Source organism: Anolis sagrei, chromosome 3 (genome assembly GCF_037176765.1).
Source record: "Anolis sagrei isolate rAnoSag1 chromosome 3, rAnoSag1.mat, whole genome shotgun sequence".
In the NCBI taxonomy this organism is placed as follows: domain Eukaryota; kingdom Metazoa; phylum Chordata; class Lepidosauria; order Squamata; family Dactyloidae; genus Anolis; species Anolis sagrei.
In genome coordinates this window covers 103,654,535-103,676,365 of record NC_090023.1, presented here as the reverse complement: position 1 = coordinate 103,676,365, position 21,831 = coordinate 103,654,535, and the positions used below count along the sequence as shown (strand labels likewise).

The following is a 21,831-nucleotide window of genomic DNA, read 5'->3' as shown; positions in this document are numbered from 1 at the left end:
CTTTCTTTTCCAATTCTCTTGAAAACATGATAGAGAAAAATACTACTTTTACCTGTACGCAGCCTGAAAAAAATCTTTCGTTGAAGAATCATGTATTGAGCTGATCTGATTTTTTCCTTCTCTGGGAAAAAAATTAGTAAATAAATATGAGTCAGCCTAAGCAGTAAAATCAACATTACACTTTTCTCCAAACTATATGATACTATATTCCTAATTGAATAAATGTCTAGTACTCTTTATTACTTGTTGTTGTTGTATGCCTTCAATTTCTTACTGACTTATGCTGGCCCCAAGGTCAACTTATCACAGGGATTTCTGAGGCTGAGATTTGTCCAGGGTCATCCAAAGGTTTTTTTGTAGCTGATTTGGTGTTTAACACCAACATTTAGAAATTTGAAATCCACTCCTGTATCCAAAATGTCAACACAAGATAGGTAAGGATTAGTTGGCTTAAATCAATGTTTGCAACTCAGCTGTAAATTCTGAATTCTATCCTACTTTGCATCTTACAAATGAACATATAAAATGTTCATTTGTAGGATGCAGTAAAAAAAACACTGGACAAAATGACACCAAATTTGGCCACAAAACACCTATCTACCCAAACAATATTTTCTTTAAAACAAACAGCAAGAAGAACATGTTGTTGTTGTTCATTCGTTCAGTCATCTCCGACTCTTCGTGACCTCATGGACCAGCCCACGCCAGAGCTCCCTGTCAGCTGTCACCACCCCCAGCTCCTTCAAGGTCAGTCCAGTCACTTCAAGGATGCCACCCATCCATCTTGCCCTTGGTCGGCCCCTCTTCCTTTTATGTTCTACTTTCCCCAACATAATTGTCTTCTCTAGGCTTTGCTGTCTCCTCATGATGTGGCCAAAGTACTTGAAGAACATACAAATCCAAAAAAGGAGAAGACGACACAGCACACGCGTGCAGGGGTGGTGCCCGCATGCACGCGCAAGAGAGCTCCTCCATCCCAGGAGGCCGAGAGCTCACCCAACTGCCCGGCAAAAGTTTTTTCCTGAGGGGCAGCCAAGTCAGCCGCCAGGAGGAGGGCAGCACCAGGATGTCCAGCAAACATGGCTGGCCCGAGATTCCTGATGCAAATGGAGAAGGGAAGATGGAAATAAAAGGCAGGCAGGGATGGAGGGAGTGAGGGAAGGAAAGATGGATTGCAGGCTGGGAAAATGGAAGGAGCTTGGGAGGGAGCCCCGAGGTATTGTGGGAGAAAAGACAGAAAGGAAAGAGAGAAAGAGAGGAAAGGGGAGTAATGAAGGAGTGAAAAGGGGAAGGAAGGAAGGAAGGAAGGAAGGAAGGAAGGAAGGAAGGAAGGAAGGAAGGAAGGAAGGAAGGGGAGAAGGAGGGAGGAAAAGAAGGAAAGTAAGAAAGAGGGAAGGAAGAAGAGAAAGATGAAAGAAAAGGTAAAAAGGGGGAAACAGAAAACAGGCAGAGAAGGATGAAAGGAGAGAGGGAAAGAAAAAAGGAAGGATGGAAGGAAAAAGGAAAGGAAGGAAGGAAGGAAGGAAGGAAGGAAGGAAGGAAGGAAGGAAGGAAGGAAGGGGGAAAGAAATGATTAAACCAAACAGTGAAGGAAAGAAAGACGTAGAGAAGGAAGAAAGGTGAGAAATATAAAAGGAAAGAAAAAGGGAGGAAAGAAGGAAAGAGGGAGGGAAGGAAGAAAAGAAGCACAGAAAAAAGAGAGATATTGATGTGAGTGAATACATAACACAGAGACAGGAATAAGGAGAATGAGAAATGGTCCTCTGCTGTTCTTGAAGTGAGGTATAAGAGGATATTTGTGGACCCATGAGACAGGAAAAGAGGTGGAATATTAGATAGATAGATAGATAGATAAATAGATAGATAGATAGATAGATAGATAGATAGATAGATAGACAGATGTATATGCAGGGATGCCAGGGATTATATATAAATTGTGTGTGTGTGTGTGTGTATCAGATACTTTTGATCAGGCTTCAGCTGTCAACCAAACATAATGCACGTTGCTTGAAAATATCTATTCCATGAGGAATTGATATGGCCATGGTCTTGCCAATATAATTTGCCCCACAGCTGTAGGGTAGGAGAGATAGGACAATTTCACTTCACATACTTCCATTTCTGGACTATACTCTTAGGGCCCATCCAGGCAGGTCCAAAATGCGGGACCTCTCTCGGTTTTACTGGAGGCCTCCAAATGACGCCTCCAGTAAAAACAAATTAATGTGGAGTAATCCAAGGTTTCCCTGGTTTATTCCATATTAATTAAATGCCTCGTTAGATCCGGGCCATACTGAAAGGCCTGGGTCCAATGAGTTAGTTGGCCTGCGTGGATTGATTTCCAGGGTGGCGTTCCATGACACAAGGGGTGAGTCCCCACAGCCATTCCACTTCTTCGGGCTTTGAAAAGCCCGGAGGAGCAGAATGGTGCCTGCTCCCTTCCCTCCAGCCCCACATATGGGTCCCCAAACATACCAGAGAGGCATGCCAACAGCACAGGCCGGTCCCTACCATTCTCCTGGCACGAGAGGCAGTTTCTCCCATTTCTGAAGCCGTTTCCTTCAAGCATCCTTACCTTATTGCATCTGCCAAGTATTGAAAACTGGGATAGTAGATTTCAGAATCGAACTTCATGTAAGAATACTGAGACTTTGGGCTTGATTTAGCAAGGTAGAGATTGGCAAGGGCTGTGTTTCTGTAAAAACCTTACAATAGAGGGGGAAAAGATGGTGATATAAACCCTGAAAGAAAGAAGTTTCATAAGTCATGATTGCCCACCCCCACCCCATTATCAAACAACAGCAGTTACAAACAGTTGATTATGGCCCTTTCTACACTGCCATATAAAATTTAGATTGTCTGCTTTGAACTGGATTATATGGCAGTGTAGACTCATATTATCCAGTTTGAAGCAGATAATGTGGATTATATGCTTTGATAATCTGGATTATATGGCAGTGTAGAGAAGGCATCTACACTGTAGAATTACTGCTGTTAGACACCACTTTGCTATAATTAATGCTATGGAATACTCAGATTTATAGTTTCGTGAGGCACCAACATTCTATCAGAGAAGACCAAAGCTCTTGCAAAACTATAACTCCCATGGATTGCTGTGAGTTTTCCAGTTAAAGTTGTGCCAAAGTGAATTAATTCTACAGTGTAAATACACTGTAAGATTTTTGGTCTAGTTTGCTAGTCCATTTCAATTTGTTGATCAATGATTCAGAATCATAATATTTCATTTTGATAGACAGATTGCATTTCATTGGAATGGTGTAAAATGTACAATTGAATCAACCTTTTTTCTCTTGATAAAACTTCTAGTTAAGCAACGTATACAAATATTTTTCAGCATTCTCGATGCCTTAATTATTGCAGAGGCATTAATTAAGACAAAGGATACATAGTATGCATTCAACAATCAATACCAAAAATGTGAAATAGCACTCATAAAAATTGTAGTTCTCTTAAGTATTCACTGTGAACAGTCCGATTAAGCGTTGATTTCTTCATCACACTAGGAAAAAAATCAACTTAAAATCTGGTTTCTGCCTCCTGCAGAATTATGGGATTTGTAGTTTTGAGAGGCTGTTAAAGGCTCCTCCCTAAACTACAAACACCAGAATTCTGCAGGAGGCAGAAACCGGATTTAAAGTAGATTCACTCTCTAGTGTGATGAGGCCCTTAAAATGTGAGCATATTTGTCGATGTCTTTTCCATTTAACTATCACTGATATTTAGGTCCAATTTTTGAGAAAATAATCTTAGCCTTGTCATACTTTATATTTCATACAGTGATCCTGCAATTTTCTATTGTTAGCCTAATCTAGAGTGTGATACTAGAATGACACTGCATGCAAATAGCATAATGATATTTTCAGATATACCAACTTAGAAGTAGGTTGAAGTTGTGACCCCACCATAGTAAGAAAACCAAACAAATCTGAAAGATATAGGTTGAGTAATAAAAAAGATAGGATTATGATAGCTTAGGGAACAAACAGGTGGTTACTGACATAAAGAACCGTGTCCTTCAGTGCCTCAGTGCCCCTCTTTGCCTTGTACTATTTCTTGTCTATGGCAAATACTGCTTAATGTGTTTAAGGGTAGGTCAGACTCTGGTGTGTGTGTTGGGGAGAGCAGATAATTACATATCCAGGCATCATGTATCCAGACATCATTTCACTTACAAGTACATTAACATTCGGAATTGACATCAGTGGGACAAAGCAGAAAGATGATGTGATAATTCTACGAGAATGACATCTAGCTGTTGATTTAAAGGTAGGACAAACTGTTGCATAAATGAATGCAAAAACATGAAATGGCAGCAGTGAAGAGGAAAGCGTGGTTTAACAGTGACCAAACTAAGAGTTCAATGAACTACATCAGAAGAGAATCTAAATCAGAGATTTTCAAATGGTGTGTTGCAACACTTTAGTGTTGGCTGCAGTGTGTAAGTGAACATAAGAAGAACCTCTGACTCTATGTAAAACAAGCAATAAATCATATATTTTAATATAAATGTTAGTTTAACTCTGGTGTGCTAGTAAAACTGAATTATTGTGTCAAAAAATGATACATGTCTGAAGAGTGTGTCACCAAAATGAAATGTCTGATCTAGTTGCACTTTCTGTAGCTCTGGCTCTCTTTTTCAGCTACCACAACCTCAGCCTGAGATTTGAAATGAACTTAGGTACTTGTGTCCTCCAGTATAATCCCTTACTTTGATATGGTTACCTTTGTTATCTCTGCATTCTATTCTCAACAGTTTTAAAGCCACACAGGCTTCCAGCAGCCTTTGCATTCCTACGTGACTGGTCTCCAGGCATTCAGCGATAGCCACAGAGGTCAGAGGCTCTTCTGATTCACTCAGCAGATCAAATACTCCCAGCTCAGCAGCAGTAAACATAATCTAGAAACAACAGGAAGAAAATGAATAATGAAAAGGACTTATAAATGACCAATGAAGTTTACATTACAGGCTGGAATTCCCTTTATCTGGAATTCCAAAATTGTCCAGATGTGTTGCTAGATAGCAAAAGCTTCAAAATTCAGTCTTGCTGATGGTTGAAACTACACAAACTTTCGTGCAAAACGTTGTGTATAAAATTATGTTCACATATGTGCATAATTGATGTTCACATTTGTATTATCTCTGTTGTTATGGTTACTTCAACAGCCTTCTGTCCTCCTCGATAACGCACAAGTGCACTTTATGATCTGTGACACACTGGAAGGATTAAGGGGGATTGAAGGGCAGAACCCACAGGTCCTAGATGCCTACAGTTACAATCACAACAATGTCTGTCGTTATATGCTAACAGCTGAGATAGCAAATGAGGACCAGGGAGGGAATACTCCCGGGGTAGGGGGGTTCGCAGGTGGGGGGGCTGCTATAGAGGTGGTGACAGGTAGAGGAAGATACGGGAAAAGGAGATTAAACCATTCATTTCGGCCCAAAATTCACAACAACAATTCGATAAATCTAAAACATAGGAAGGATCTGAGACAAAAGCAAATCTGGCCCAAAATCTACAATAGAACATTGGCAATTCCAAAAATTATCGATTCTACAACTCAAAAAACAATTTGGCCTAAAAATAATAAGAATGCATTGGCTACCCCAAAAAACTCTCCTGACAAGATACAGCTGAGATGCCAGGAAGGTGGTCCCTCTGGGTTAAGGATGGTGCTGTTCAATGCCAGGTCGGTCAATGGAAAAACCTCCACTATTCGAGATCTAATTCAGGAAGAACAAGTGTATCTAGCATGTATAACAGAGACTTGGCTAGATGAGGGGGGAGGGGTGAATCTCACCCAACTATGCCCACCTGGCTATTCTGTGCAGCACCAGCCAAGACCCGGAGGGCGGGGAGGAGGAGTTGCAGTGGTCTATAAGGATTTTATCCCCTTGATCAGGCACCCCATCCCACAATCATAACCATCGCTCCGTTGCCATGGACCGACCACTACCTGATCAGGTTTAGACTTACTGTACCTCCCAACCTCCGCAGGGGTGGTGGACCCATTAAAATGGTCCACCCCAGGAGACTTATGGATCCAAATGGATTCCTGACGGCTCTTGGGGATTTTCCCACCTTCCTGACTGGTGATTCTATCGACGCCTTGGTCTCTCACTGGAATTCTGAGATGACCAGGGCAATCGATGTAATCGCTCCGGAACGCCCCCTCTCGAGTAGCCAGGCTAACCATGCCCCTTGGTTCACTGAGGAGCTGGCAGCAATGAAGCGAAAGAAGAGGTGGTTAGAGCGCGTGTGGCGCCAGAATCCCACTAAATCAGCCCAAACACATCTGAATGCCTTCACAAGGTCCTATGGTGTGGCAATAGTGGCAGCACAAAAAACATCCTATGCGGCCAGTATTGCATCGGCGAAGAATCGTCCAGCTGAGCTCTTTCGAGTTGTCAGGAGTCTATTAAATCCGCCGGAAAGCGAGATCCCTGACAGCTCGGGAGCTCGCTGTGAAGCATTTGCTCGATTCTTCACAGATAAAATTGCGCTGATTCGGTCGGGATTCGACGCCACTTTAAATGCAGTCTCTGAGGATGTGACGAGAGCATCTGCTTGTCCGGTTTTATTGGATTCATTTCAATTGGTTCAGCTTGAGGATGTGGACAGGATCCTTGGGGAGGTGCGACCCACCACATGCATCCTAGACCCCTGTCCATCCTGGCTGATTAAGGAAGCCAGAGGGGGTTTGGCAGAGTGGGTGAAAGTGGTGGTTAATGCCTCCCTTCGGGAGGGCATAATTCCAGCGAGCCTAAAACAGGCTGTTATAAAACCGCTGTTGAAAAAACCATGACTGGACCCCACTCAATTAGACAACTATCGGCCAGTTTCCAATCTCCCCTATTTGGGCAAAGTCATGGAACGTGTGGTGGCAACACAACTCCAGGGATTTCTGGTAGACACTGATTATCTAGATCCGGCACAGTCTGGCTTTAGACCGGGACATGGAACGGAAACAGCCTTGGTCGCCTTGGTAGATGATCTGCACAGGGAGCTAGACAGGGGGAGTGTGTCCCTGTTAGTTCTGCTGGACCTCTCAGCGGCCTTCGCTGAATACCGTCGATCACGGTATTCTTCTGGGATGCCTCACAGAGATGGGACTTCGGGGTACTGCTTTGCAGTGGCTCCGGTCCTTTCTTGAGGGACGGTCCCAGAAGGTGTTGCTGGGTGACACCTGTTCGGCTCCACAGCCGTTGTCATGTGGAGTCCCTCAGGGTTCAATTCTGTCCCCAATGTTGTTTAACATCTACATGAAGCCGCTGGGGAAGATCATTCGGAGTTTCGGACTGAAATGTTATCTCTACGCGGATGATGTTCAGATCTGTCACTCCTTTCCACCTGTCACCAAGGAGGCTGTCCAGACCTTGAATCGGTGTTTAGCTGCTGTGTCGGACTGGATGAGAGCTAACAAATTGAAATTGAATCCAGACAAGACAGAGGTCCTACTGGTCAGTTGTAAGGCCGAACAGGGTATAGGGTTACAGCCTATACTGGATGGGGTTACACTCCCCCTGAAGTCGCAGGTTCGCAGCTTGGGAGTGATCCTGGACTCATCGCTGAGCCTGGAACCCCAGGTCTCAGCGGTGGCCGGGAGAGCTTTTGCGCAATTAAAACTTGTGCACCAGTTGCGCCCGTACCTCGGGAAGTCTGATCTGGCCACAGTGGTCCACGCTCTTGTCACATCCCGTATAGACTACTGCAACGCACTCTACGTGGGGTTGCCCTTGAAGACTGTTCGGAAACTCCAACTAGTCCAATGAGCGGCAGCTAGACTGCTTACTGGAGCGACATACAGGGAATACACCACCCCCCTGTTATGTCAGCTCCACTGGCTGCCGATTCAGTTCCGAGCACAATTCAAGGTGCTGGTTTTGACCTACAAGACCCTTTACGGTTCCGGTCCAGCGTATCTGTCCGAACGTATCTCCCTCTACGTCCCATCTCGGAATCTGAGATCATCTGGGGAGGCCCTGCTCACGACCCCACCGCTATCACAAGTGAGGCTGGTGGGGACGAGGAGCAGGGCCTTCTCAGTGGTGGCCCCTCATCTGTGGAACTCACTCCCGGGGGAAATCAGGGCTTCAACTTCCCTCCTTGCCTTCAGGAGGAAGGTAAAGACGTGGCTCTGGGACCAGGCCTTTGGGCACCCTGACAATTAGACATGGAACCAGAATGATAGGACCAACAATGTGTGGAAAGTAGAACCTAACTATGAGTCGGTTAAACGCTGACCAGCAATGAGGTTTGTATTGTTTTTATTGTTTTAATTGTTTTTACGGGTTTATGGCTATTCCTGCCGATAATATTGATTGTTTACGTTAATTGTTATCAGTGTTATAATTATTGTTGTTATTGATGTTATGTTTTTGATGTTATGTTTTGTAATACAGGCATCAAATTGTGCCTTGTTTGTGTAAGCCGCCCTGAGTCCCCCCGGGTGAGAAGGGCGGGGTATAAGCAACCGTAATAAAATAATAATAAATAAGGTGCATCTGAAACATAAATGAATGTTGTGTTTACACTTGGATCCCATTTCCAAAATAACCTGTTATGTATATGCTAATATTATTATTTTTTTTAAAAAAAACTGAAATCCCAAACACTTCTAGTTCCAAACATTTCAGAAAAGGAATATTCAACCGATTGCCATCATTATCATCATCATACTCACAATCATCTTATACAGCCACAGGCTAAGAAAAACTCTCTGAATGGCTTCAAAAATATATAGTACACATGAATTTAATTTTTAAAGTATTGCAGTTCTTGTTAAATATCACAAAGTGAAAAAAAAGAAGAGAATGCATAAATAAACAACATTTATGAAGTATATGTATATTACTACTACTTTTGTTAACATTGTCATCATCACCATCATATGGCCAATGATGTGGTTTTCAGAGTATATTCTACATCAGGATTTTCTTAAAAAACAAAACTAGATGTTCTTGTTGAAAATGATAAGAATTGTTTATGGAATGAATGTATTAGTTCATTCTTGAATCTGACTCCTTGAACTTCTGACTTGCCTTCTAATGAATGCTATCAGCCAAAATTGAAAGTTTTATGAAGTGTGTAAGACGAATAGTAATGGGGAACAGAATATTAATTCCTTGAAAGAAAAATGCAGAATTGTGATGATATTTGGATGTTAAAGTCATGTGCTGTCTAACATTTACTAACTCCATGTCTTGAACAAATCAAATAACACTATGTAACATGATTTTTGTTCCCAAGTTAAATGTCATTTCTTAATTGGCTCTCTCATAAAAACTTTGTTTGTGCGGGACATCCTATAGCACATTTTCCTATAGTTTTTCAATGAATATTTCATAGGACAGCCAGTGGAAGCTGGCGGCACTCTTCTTCAGGAAGAGGCATGGGGCCCTCATCTCACCTTGCCAGCAGACAAGACAATCACATGGAGGGAAGCAAGGAGTGCATGTCATGTGTGTGTGACTTCCCCCATGGAGCTGCCATGGATTCGGCAACATAGGAAGCCTCCCGTATTGCCAGCTCCATTTGGGGGGGGGGGGGGGACGGCATGCACTACGGACACTCCTTCCTTCCCTTCATGTAATTGTCCTGCCTGCCGGCAAGGTGACATTAGTGTCCCATGCCTCTCCCTGAAGAGGAGCACCACCGCCGGCTGCCACTGGCTGTGTGATGAGGTCCAGGAGAGGATTCACCACACCACTCACATGGAAATCACTGAATTCAAGGCACTGACCCAAGAAAATGAAAATTGAATGTAATGGACTTGGTAGAGGGCATCTATTGTGACTCAGCTGGAACCACAGACACAGATTGATAGTGTTGTGACTCAGATGGGGTCTCAGAGTGACTCTGACGAGGTTGATGGGATTCAGGTTCACAATCAGGTTCCAAATGTTCCTCTTGTAGACAATGAGGAACAGGGTGTGAAAGTTCAGTTTCCCACAGCAGGGGATTATGTTTTTGATACTGGAACTAGCCAGGTGCAAATTGACTCAGAAAAGGAGGACAGTTCTCAGCCTGATAGTAGGCAGGAAGGCAACCAGGCTGACACTAACAAGCAGCCTGACCTTGATAAAACGAGAATCTTAGATCGGGATGACCGTTTGGAATTTAGAGTTCGAAGGAGTGTGAGAATAACAAACAAGAAGGAGGTCAGAGGCCAAAGAAATGCTTTCATGTATTGCAAAGGGTATTAAGCAGTGTGTTTGAAAACAAACCTTTGTCAGAGCAACTTCTCGCTCAACCAAGCAGCTTGTGGGACTTGGTTTCGTTGGTGCCATTTGGAATTCTGCTTTACAGTGCTATGTTTTATTGATCTTTGGAACACTATTTGCTTTTAAACTTTTCATCTTTAAACTACAAAGACTTCAGTCTGTCTGCAGTTCTGGTGATTTCAGCAAGGTGAATTTATTCTGAGGTGCAACAGCATCCTCCAATATTTTAATTAAAAACAAACAAACAGCAGCGTATCTGAAGAGCCTGCAACGTAAAGGGGAAGGAATCATTTCTCCATCTACAGCAGTGTTTCTCATCTTGGGGGTCAGGGCCCCTGGGGGGGGGGGTCAGGAGGGGGTTTCTGAGGGGTTGCCAAACACCATCAGAAAACATATTTCTGCTGGTCTCTGCCCGTTGGCAGAGAAGGCTGAAGATCTCTTCGCCTATTCTTTTCCTTTTTGGAAACTGACAGTGAATCCTCCCACCAGAAGCCCTCCTCCACTGCAGTTAGCCGGCCTCTCAGCCAAGGGTGGGGGGCTATTTCTGAGACTCCAGGTGGGGAGAGCAGGCATGTTTGGTGCATGGCAGCATGGTGTGTATGTTTGGGCGAGGGAGAATGGCGAGGCTGGAGGGAGGCTCGTGCCAGCGAGTGCCATCAAGGCATAGGGGTTCTGTGTGGGAAGTTTCGCCCAATTCTACCATTGGTGGTAGGTGAACTATAAATCCCAGCAACTACAACTCCCAATTGTCAAGGTCTATTTTCCCCAAACTCCACCAGTGCTCACATTTGGGCATATTGAGTTTTTGTGCCAAGTATGGTTTAGATCTGTCTTTGTTTGAGTCCACAGTGTTCTCTGGATGTAGGTGAACTACAACTCCAAAACTCAAGGTCGACGCCCATCAAACTCTTCCAGTATTTTATTTTGGTTGTGGGAGTTCTGTGTGTCAAATTTCAATTCCATCATTAGTGGAGTTCAGAATACTCTTTGATTGCAGGTTAACTATTAATCCCAGAAACTACAATTCCCAAATGACAAAATCAGTCCCCTCCCCCCAATCCCACCAGTATTCAAATTTGGGCATATTCGGTATTTGTGCCCAATTTGGTCAGGTGAATGAAAATACATCCTCCATATCAGATATTTACATTACCATTCATAACAGTAGCAACATTACAGTTATGAAGTAGCAACAAAAATAATTTTAAGTTTGGGGTTCACAACAACAAGAGGGGTCATGGCATTTGGAAGGTTGAGAAACACTGATCTACAGAGTTAATGAAGCAAATATGTTCAGGAAAAACAGTCATCATATTTTTCATAAACCCACTAATGAACTGAAGCTTACAACATCACTATTTGTAAGATCTTACTTTTGATATGAGATATCCATGCTGGTAATGTAATAGAGTGTTTAAAATTTCAGAGTCTTCTGTAGAAGTCATTCTTCTTCACTGCAGTCTTTGTCAGTTGTATCTGTTGTTTTCCCTTGATAAAATGTTTTCTGCTGAATGCAGCAAGAAAAGAAAAAAACACTCTTTTGACTGTTTCATATTTTCTGAATACCCCAACTGTAGAACACAGAGCATTTTTACAATTGCAATTTTTGTTTTAGGCCAGAGTGACTCACAGAATAACCCAAAATGTGTTTCAACAAGAGAATTGTGCATGATAAAGAGAAATAGCCCGTCTTAGCGAATCAGACAATAATGATGTTAAATTATAGAATGCTTGAAATTATCATACTGATAACACAGGAAAAACATTAGTATATCTAAAACAAAGAGCTAGCTGTTCCCAAAAAAAGAAAAGTGGGAAAGTAGGGTTACTAAAAACCAGATAAACCAAAAATATCTCCAACATAAGATAGAGAAAATAAATTTTAGGAAAAGATAAAGGTCATTAAATTGTTTACCTGAAAATACTGGCAGAAAAAGAAGCAAGAAATCTATTTGGTGGATTGGTTTTTGTTAGCCACCGCTCCTCCTTTTATAAGTTGGCAGGACAGATTTCAGATAACTAACGGTGTGCAGACGTTTCAAAATACAAGTAGAACCTTACTGATTGCACATATTTTGACACATATTAACCTTTTATTCTTAGTCACAAAGAAGCCACTTTGAAGTTAAGCTCTGATCAATAAGTGATTCAGTTCAGCCAAGTATTTATTTATTTATTTCCTTCATTTCTGCCCCGCCCTTCTCCCACAAGGGGACTCAGGGCGGCTTTACATAAGCATCAGTGATGCTGTCAACATATACATTTGATTAAAAGCAGTAAGGCTCAATTAAAACATTATAAAAGTCATCAATAAATTAATTAACAATTAACATGCCGCTAAAACCAAGATCCAGCCAAATAAATCCAATGTCGTAATGTTCAAGTTTCCTTTCCAAGCTGCCATTGTCCTCTCCTCAATACCTCTAGTTGAATGCCTGGTCCCACAGCCAGGTCTTCAGTTATCTCCTGAAGGACAGGAGGGAGGTGGCCAGCCTAATGTGCTTAAGAAGGGAGTTCCACAGACGGAGGGCCATGCTGAGAGGGCCCTGTCTCTTGTCCCCACCAACCGCATTTGTGAGGGTGGCGGGATCAAGAAGAGGGCCTCTCCTGCTAATCTTAAGCTGTGTGATGATTCATAGCAGGAGATACGTTCAGGCAGGTTAACTGGGCCGTTTAAAGCACTTTGAATTGTGCCTAGAAGCTATTGGCAGCCAGTGAAGCTGGCACAACAAAGGAGTGGTTCGCTCCCTGTACGCCCCTCCCGTTAGCAACCTGGCTGCTGACCGTTGGACTAATCGAAGCTTCTGAGTAGTTTTCAAAGGCAGCCCCACGTAGAGAGCATTGCAGTAGTCTAATTGGGATGTAACCAGAGTGTGGACCACCATGGCCAAGTCAGACTTCCCAAGGAACTATTGGTACGTGTGTGCAAGTACTTTGATGCTGTCTTTAGAAAGAGTTGGTTTCAGGGCGAAAATTGTTACAATCTCACTTTCAACATTTTGTACTACATATGACATTGATGCATTTAATTTGAGCTGAGTCCCTTGTACATTTTCAGGTTTTTCTCTTTAAAATACTCATAATAATAATAATAATAATAATAATAATAATAATAATCTTTATTTATACTCCGCCATCATCGGGGCAGCTTACATGAGGCCAAGCCCAAACAACATATTACAGCAAAATAAAACCAAAACACAAGCAACAAGCAACAACATCATAATTACATAAAACATATGATACATTAGCAATAAAATTACATTAAACACAATCACAATGACAGTGGGCAGGCCACATGTGCAGGATAAAATGTTCAAAAAACTCGGGTGAGATAAAAAGAGGAGCAGGTTATTTGCAAGAGGGAGCTCATCTTCCCCCCTCTTTCAAGACTGAAGTCATACCCACTTAACAAACTGAATTTACACATTTTTCCTTACATGTCCTAATAATATCTATATACTAGTCTGATTATTATATTTCTATCTGATACATTTAATGTGGTGTAAAAGGGTACATGACACTATGAGAGGCATGCAATACCTTACTAATTCAGACAAGAATAAATAGTTTTAAAAAACCTCTTGTGTCTGGGGAAAATGTAACATAAATAAAAGAAGAGCAACCTTTCACAAGGATTAAAAGTTAATGCATTGATAATGCCCATGATGAGGTGCAGCTTGCTCAGCTGGTCAGCATAGTTTGTAAACTTCAGCTTTAACTATTCTTGCTGAACAAACATATAGCTTTGCGGACTTTGTGCAGGCCAGCATTACAAACTGAATCTTTAAAATTCCTTTTTTCAATAAGTAAAGACAAAGAACTTTCTCAAACAGTATGACTTGTAATGATTTACTTTGGAAATGCAACCTTCCAAGCTTTGCTGAGATCAGTTAGGTGAGAGCAATGAAATTAATAATGTCATGTTATCATATTTTCTTCCATTGAAATAAACTGGCATCTGGGACAATGAGCTGAATAGAGGGGTTAAGATGTTGAAAGTTTTTATTATTTTATGTTTCTTAAACACTGAACATGAATGGAGAAGGGGCAAGATTACTTTCTTCTTACAATTGAACTGTGATAATTTCCTTTCTTGGAGTAAATCTCCTTGAAGTGAACCCACTGCACTGAAGTCCTTTCTACACTGCCATATAAAATCCAGATTGTCTGTTTTAATTCAGTTCCAAGCAGATAATGTGAGTTATCTGATTTGATAATCTGGATTATATGGCAGTGTAGAAGGTGCCTGAGAAGCGCTTTGTACTCTGATAGAGTCTGTTCTTTTCCTTCAATATGAAGCAGCATCAGCATGGAAAGTCAGATGGTTTAGAGGGGTTGGCTTCTGTTTAGAACGACTTCCATTATTAATACTCCAATACCTGCTCCAAAATATATTTCACAGGTGTAGGAGAGAGAACACATTGTCACGCATGTCAAAAGCATTTTGAGACCCCTTCCACACTGCCCCCATATCCCAGGATCTGAACCTAGAGTATTTCATTATCCCATGTCAGTGTTTCTCCAACTCTGCTCCTCCAGATGTTTTAGACTTCAGCTCCTACAATTCCTAACAGCTGGTAAAATGCTGAGATTTCTGGGAGCTGAAGTACAAAACACCTGGAGGAGCAAAGTTTTAGGGCCCTTCCACACTGTCAGTACATGGTTTTATATGAGGTGAAATATTGCTTATACTTTAAACTGTGTGGTTTAGTAATGCATGAGTTAATATATAGTGTTGTGATATATTGCTAGAGTGTAACTTTAGGTGGTTCCTGTGTAAGCCAGATGCTGAAGAACTGATAAGACTGGAATGTGCTTCTTATGGTGTGTGCAGATGTGATTTATAATTCTCTTATGTATATAGTGTATATTTGGCAACACAAGGAATATTGTGTCCGAGTGATCAATGAAGAGGGAAGAATGTTCAGAGAGAGTACCACAGTGTGAAACAGAGTGAAAGAGATCGTTTTAACTAGAAGAACAAAAATGAATGTGTAAGAAACGTACCTGTAGATCCATGTATGGTCAAGTGTTTAGAAAAGTGATGAAAATATTAGTAATGTGAGCTTGTCTGAACGGAGAATGTAAAAGTTACATGTTCAGAAGGCATAACAACGGTGGATGTTTAAATGTTACCAGCAAAGTGTGTGGAAATACCAATGTATAACTGAGGTGTTGAAGAAGGATTGATGAGTGAGAAAGAACGTACCAATTGAAGGCACAAGTGTGCGTGATGGATTCTGCAGTAGATGTCAAAAGCGAAATGTGTTATGCTTGATTGAATTATGTTTTTGGAGTATATCCATGGTCAGTGATTGAGATGGGACATGCAGTGAATCAAAGAAGTGTGAAATGTGAGAGTGAAATGGCTATTTTCCTTTAGCTAGTTGAGAAAGCATCCAACATGCACACATGTTTGGGAAGAAAATCAGATACAAAAGAGTCACAAAGGTTAAGTTAACAAAAGCAAAGTTTCAAAATTGTTGATGTTATATGCTTAAAATGTGTTTAAAGTGAAGACATGTAAAAATGACTGTAACAATAAAGATGCATTGAAGATTGTGAATGTAACAATGTAAATGCAAGAAGTTGTTGAAGATGTAACATGTAATAGTAGTCTATGGAACTCTCTTCTGTATATAGTGTATATTTGGAATAAAGTTAATTGCCGCTTCATTTCGATTGCTGAACTAAGGAGTCCTGTGTCATTCATGCTTTTCAGGCAGATGCTTGAAAGGTCAAAACAGATTGAGATAAAAGAGGTAATTTATCTCAATCCAGTCAACACACACTGCCATATAATCCAGAATATCAAGGCAAATAATGCATATGATTTGCTTTGAACTGGATTATCTGAGTCTACACTCCCATATACTTCAGTTCAAAGCAGATAATCAGGTTTTTATACAGCTGTGAAGAAGGAGCCTGAGAAACACTCTCTCAGATTATTAGTAGAGACTTATATAATCCAGTTTAAAACAGAAAATCTGTGATCAGAGCCTGGAATATACGGCCAATGTAGAAAGGGCATGAGGAAGAAAAGTTAAGATTTCCAAGTAACCAGGGAGCAGAAGTTAAAGTTAAAGGAAAATACAGTTTAACCTTGATGTCGCTGACATATAGGAAAGTGTGTGGTATAAGCAATATGGTGCTGGATAAGAATTAACAGGCCATTTCTTCTTTGGGGTCTATTTTAGGGAAGAAGTGTAATGTATTAACCAGGAATGTGCACAGCTCAGTGGCACCAATATCCAATATCACAGTTCAACAAGCCCATGGTCAGACTTTTGAACATTCAGCATGGTCCCATATTCCACCCAAACCTAATTTTGAACACGAATTGGAATCTCAAGAACAGTGGGTACACTAGGTAAACACTTGTAGGCAAAAATTATGGCATTAAGCCCGTCAAGTTTCAGAACTTTCCAGTCATCCACTGATTTTTTGGAATTTTTTTATAGTTTTTACAAAACTACAAGAGGTATCCCCTTGAATGGAGGAGCAATGACCCCTCACAAACTAATACCCATACCAACATAAAGGCAGATCAGATAGCACACCAACTCTTGAAGAACAGGAAACCCAACCTTGCCACCAAAGTAGGAAAGAAACCAATAGCCAGACAACAAGAGACTGAGAACAACAACCTCCATGAACCCTTTACATCTACTGAATGGCTCTCAATAAATGTAAGAATGGCAAAGCAGCTGGCTTGGATGATCTATGGATGGAACAAATCAAGAACTTTAGCCCAAAAGCAAAGTGCTGGCTACTGGAACTGATGAACAACTGCACTGCACCCTGTCAGATCCCCAAAATCTGGAGGAAAGCAAGAGTCATTGCCATCTTGAAGCCAGGCAAAGACCGTAACGATCCAAAAAGCTACAGACCAATCTCCCTGCTGTGCCACCTCTACAAAGTTCTGGAGAGACTTATTCTGCATAGAATTATGGAAAAAATAGACCCATGTCTGATTCCACAGCAAACTGGCTTCAGGAAAGGCAAAAGCTGCACATTGCAAGTGCTAAACCTGACTCAGCACATAGAAGATGGCTTTGAAAAGCAGCAGATCACAGGAGCTGTCTTCATAGACCTGATACTGTGAACCACCGCCTCCTCCTAAGAAAAATGTATAATATCACAAAGGACTACCACCTCACCCGCCTCATAGGAAACCTGCTACAAAACAGGAGCTTTTTTGTTGAGTTCCAGGGCCAGAGAAGCAGATGGCGAAAACAGAAGAACGGCCTGCCTCCATGCTCAACATTTACACAAATGACCAGCCACTACCAGAAGGGACAGAGAGTTTCATCTACGCTGATGATCGTGCCATTACCGCTTAAGCAGGGAGCTTTGAGATGGTTGAACAGAAGATCTCCGAAGCTCTAGGTACTCTAACTGCCTATTACAGGGAAAACCAACTGATCCCTAATCCATCTAAAACACAGACATGTGCCTTTCACCTTAAGAACAAACAAGCATCCCGAGCTCTGAGGATTACCTGGGAAGGAGCATTGCAACACACCCAAATACCTGGGAGTCACTTTGGACTGTGCTCTGACCTACAAGAAGCACTGCCTGAACATCAAACAAAAAGTGGGTGCTAGAAACAATATCATACGAAAGCTGACTGGCACAACCTGGGGATCACAACCAGATACAGTGAAGACATCTGCCCTTGCGCTATGCTACTCTGCTGCTGAGTATGCATGCCCAGTGTGGAACACATCTCACCACACTAAAACCGTGGATGTGGCCCTTAATGAGACATGCCGCATTATCACAGGGTGTCTGCGCCCTACAACACTGGAGAAATTACACTGCTTAGCCGGTATTGCACCACCTGACATCCGCCGGGAAGTTGCAGCCAATAGTGAAAGAGACATCTCCAGCTCATCCCTTGTTTGGGTATCAGCCAGCACGTCAACAACTTAAATCAAGAAATAGTTTTCTTAGATCTACAGAGACACTCACTGGAACACCTCAGCAAGCGAGAGTTCAAAAGTGGCAGGCTCAAACCCAGTACCTCAATCCATGGGTGATACCAGATGAGAGACTCCCCCTTGGGCACACAGAAGACTAGGTGACTTGGAAGGCGCTGAACAGACTGCGCTCTGGCACCACGAGATGCAGAGCCAATCTTAAGAAATGGGGCTACAAAGTTGAATCCACGACATGCGAGTGTGGAGAGGAGCAAACCACTGACCACCTGCTGCAATGCAACCTGAGTCCTGCCACATGCACGATGGAGGACCTTCTTGCGGCAACACCAGAGGCACTCCAAGTGGCCAGATACTGGTCAGAGGACATTTAATCAGCTACCAAGTTTGCAAAAATTGTGTTGTTTTTTTTATCTGTTTGTTTGTTTTGTTCTGTTAGAAATGTAATACAATGTTCTGGTTGCAGATGACACGATAAATAAATCCCCTTGAATTTCTGCTCACGATGAGAAAACATAAAAAGGAGATCAATCCTGCAAGGTTTCAGAAAGATTCATTCATCTTCTGATATTTAGGACTTTTTAAAGTATTTTCTGTTAAAAATATTTTTAAAACCTACAAGAGGTGCCACCACGCCCTTTCCCCTTTGCTGGACACCCTTGGCTTTCTCTTCAGTATTGAGGGGGGGGGGGGGAGGGGATGAAGTCAATCCCTGAATCATAATCACATTGGTTGCTATGGCATCACAACACTGTTTTTAATTCAATTCAGGATAAAATAGCCACCATCCCCTTTCTCCTTTGTTGGACATCCTTGACCTTTCCTCCTATATTTGAAAATATGAATTCAGTCCCAGAAAGGTGGGGGGGGGGGGGATAAAAAAGGAGGCCAGACAGCCTGATTGGTGGAGTGGATGATTTACTGTAGCAATGCATTGAGTACCAGCCACACTCACTTCAGATGTGGGTCCAGTGCCAGGAAGCCCAGGAGAGGGTGGTTGGCCTTGAGGAACACCAAGTGTTCCACTGAGGCAGGGTCCAGCATGGTATGGTGAGGGGTGATGACATCTCAGGCTGTGCTGAACACCCTCTCACTTGGCACGCTTGTCGATGGATAGCTGAGGTGTTCCCAGGCAACTATCACCGGATCCTGCCACATCTGTCCCCAGGATGCCCAGTAGGCAAACGAGTCATGGGATTGACCTTTCACTGGCTCCTCCAGGTACTGGTTGAATGAAACGTCCACCAGGTCTGTCCTGCATGACTGGGCATACTCAAGCCCAACTTTCTTTGTCAAGACCCTGGCAAAGAGTCCCTCCACCTGATGCTGCCACCCGCCAGCCATTGGGATAGGCACTTTCCCTCTGGCATTGCTGCTCAGGGTCCCCAGTGCAGATGAGGGTGGCTAGTGGTGATGCCAGGTGTGCTAGCAACAAGGTGCTTGTCTACAAAGCTATTGTCCTCCCAACCCTGCTATATGCCTGCTAAACGTAGACTGTCTACAGATGTCACATGCAACTCCTGGAATGATTCCATCATCGCTGCCTCTGGAAAATCCTGCAAATCTCCCGGGAAGACAAGCGAACAAACGTCAGCGTGCTGGAAGACGCAAAGACCACCAGCATTGAAGCGATGGTCCTCTGCCATCAACTCCGCTGGGCCGGCCACGTTGTCCGGATGCCTGACCACCGCCTCCCAAAGCAGTTGCTCTACTCTGAACTTAAGAATGGAAAACGGAATGTTGGTGGACAGGAAAAGAAATTTAAAGATGGCCTCAAAGCCAACCTTAAAATCTCTGGCATAGACACTGAAAACTGGGAAGCCCTGGCCCTTGAGCGCTCCAGCTGGAGGTCACCTGTGACCAGCAGTGCTACAGAATTCAAGGAGACATGAGTGGAGGGCGAAAGAGAGAAACGTGCCAGGAGGAAGGCACGTCAAGCCAACCCCGACCGGGACCGCCTTCCACCTGGAAACCAATGCCCTCACTGTGGGAGAAGATGCGGGTCAAGAATAGGGCTTCACAGCCGCCTACGAACCCACAAGGAAACGCATAATGGAAGACCATCTTACTCGTCCAACGAGGGATCGCCTAAGGAAGGAAGGAAAGGAAAGGCTAGCAACACCTTCTTCCTCTCCAGCCCTGTGCAGGTATACTGCCCTGACTGCTGACACCAGTTCAGACTTCCAGTGTGCTGAAGAGGTGTATTTTATTTTTGTTGGGATGACAGGAGCAGAAACAATATCTCTCCCTTTACCTCTGAAAACCTGGCCACTGGAGCTAGACCTAGCAGCACCCACCCTACGCCTTATTATCACTAATTCTCATAGAGTTTATGCTCATTTTATTTACCCCTCTATGATTATAGGTCAATAGATTCCTCTTGTTTTTATTTCTTAACTGTTCCCATCAGATATGCTATAGCCGGCTTCCAATTTATTCCAAAAACTTCATGGCTCCATGTTTCAAATTACAAGAAATCTTGGCCAGCTGTGTATAATCCCACAGTTTGTCCCTCCATTTTTAATGCTTAGCATTTTTTCACCTTTCCAATCTTTGGTAATGGTTATATGTGCAGCTGCAAAGCTTTACTGGCAAATTTCTCTTTCTGGCTGCTCTAGATGTTTTCTGAATAACCCTAATAGGCACATCCCTGGATTTTTTTTAACTTTGTTGTGGATAATTTTATTTGTTTCCTTAATAATATTTTTCCAATAAGCCATTTCACAAGACCACCACACATGGGAAAAGGTTCTTTTCTTTATTTTACCTCCAACAGAATCCTGATTGTGAATGATCTATTTTGGCCAGGAGAGCTGTGGTTGTATAGCACCTGGAGAACATTTTATATAATTTGTCTCTAACTGAAACCACAACTGAAAATTTGAAACCTTTGTTCCACAGGTCTTCCCATTTATCAAGATCTATATTTCTCCCTAGATCTTTTGCCCATGAAATTATGGAGGTTTTTACTTGGTTGTCTTCCAGGATATATTTATACAATCCTGATATTATACCTTTTTTTTCCATTTTTCTAATATAGTTTCAAGTTCGGATTTTTTGAGGCACCCCCCCCCCTTCATCCTTTTTAAACCTTTCATATAATTGGTGATATCAGAACCAGTCTTTAGTGCTCATTGGCCATTGAGTCTGATAAGAAATTCACCATATGTCCTTATTTCATCCTTGGAGGTGGGTTTCACAATGGCTTCTCCTGATCTCAGACACATGGGTGTTTTCTGTTCCATGCCTAACTTGTATCTGTTCCAGACATCTATAAGGCTTCCTCTAGTTATATGTTTGCTAAAATCCTTATTTAATTTCTATCCTTCATACCATAGGTATGCATGCCACCCAAATTGTAATCTGTGTTCTTCTAGATTAAGTAAATTTGTATTCTTTAGTTGTATCCAATCTCTAAACCAGCTGATACAAACTCATACTAGAACATATTTAGTTGTATCTAATCTCTAAATTAGCTCATACAAGCAGCTTCATAGTAGGTTTTTAAGTCTGGTAAATTTAGTCCCCCTCTCTTTTTGGCATCAGTTAAGTTCTTGTACACAGTTCTAGCTTTTTTTTTTCTTTACCAAAATTAATTTCATAAAGTTTCTTTTTATAGATTAAAGATTTTGGTCAGTTTAA

The 21,831-nt window shown here is 42.2% G+C and overlaps 1 protein-coding gene across 1 annotated transcript in view; it reads right to left on the bottom strand.

The window, feature by feature from the left end:
• Positions 1-11,743, bottom strand: part of LOC132769983 (acetylserotonin O-methyltransferase-like) — a 17,246-nt gene extending 5,503 nt beyond the window's left edge. The window contains exons 1-4 of the mRNA XM_060766885.2: positions 11,620-11,743; positions 4,744-4,918; positions 2,576-2,705; positions 53-121 (exon numbers count right to left, since the gene is read on the bottom strand). Coding sequence (XP_060622868.2) covers positions 53-121; positions 2,576-2,705; positions 4,744-4,918; positions 11,620-11,691 — 446 coding nt within the window. The 5' untranslated portion in view covers positions 11,692-11,743. The remainder of the gene's footprint in view (positions 1-52; positions 122-2,575; positions 2,706-4,743; positions 4,919-11,619) is intronic.
• Between the last annotated feature and the right edge of the window lie 10,088 nt (positions 11,744-21,831).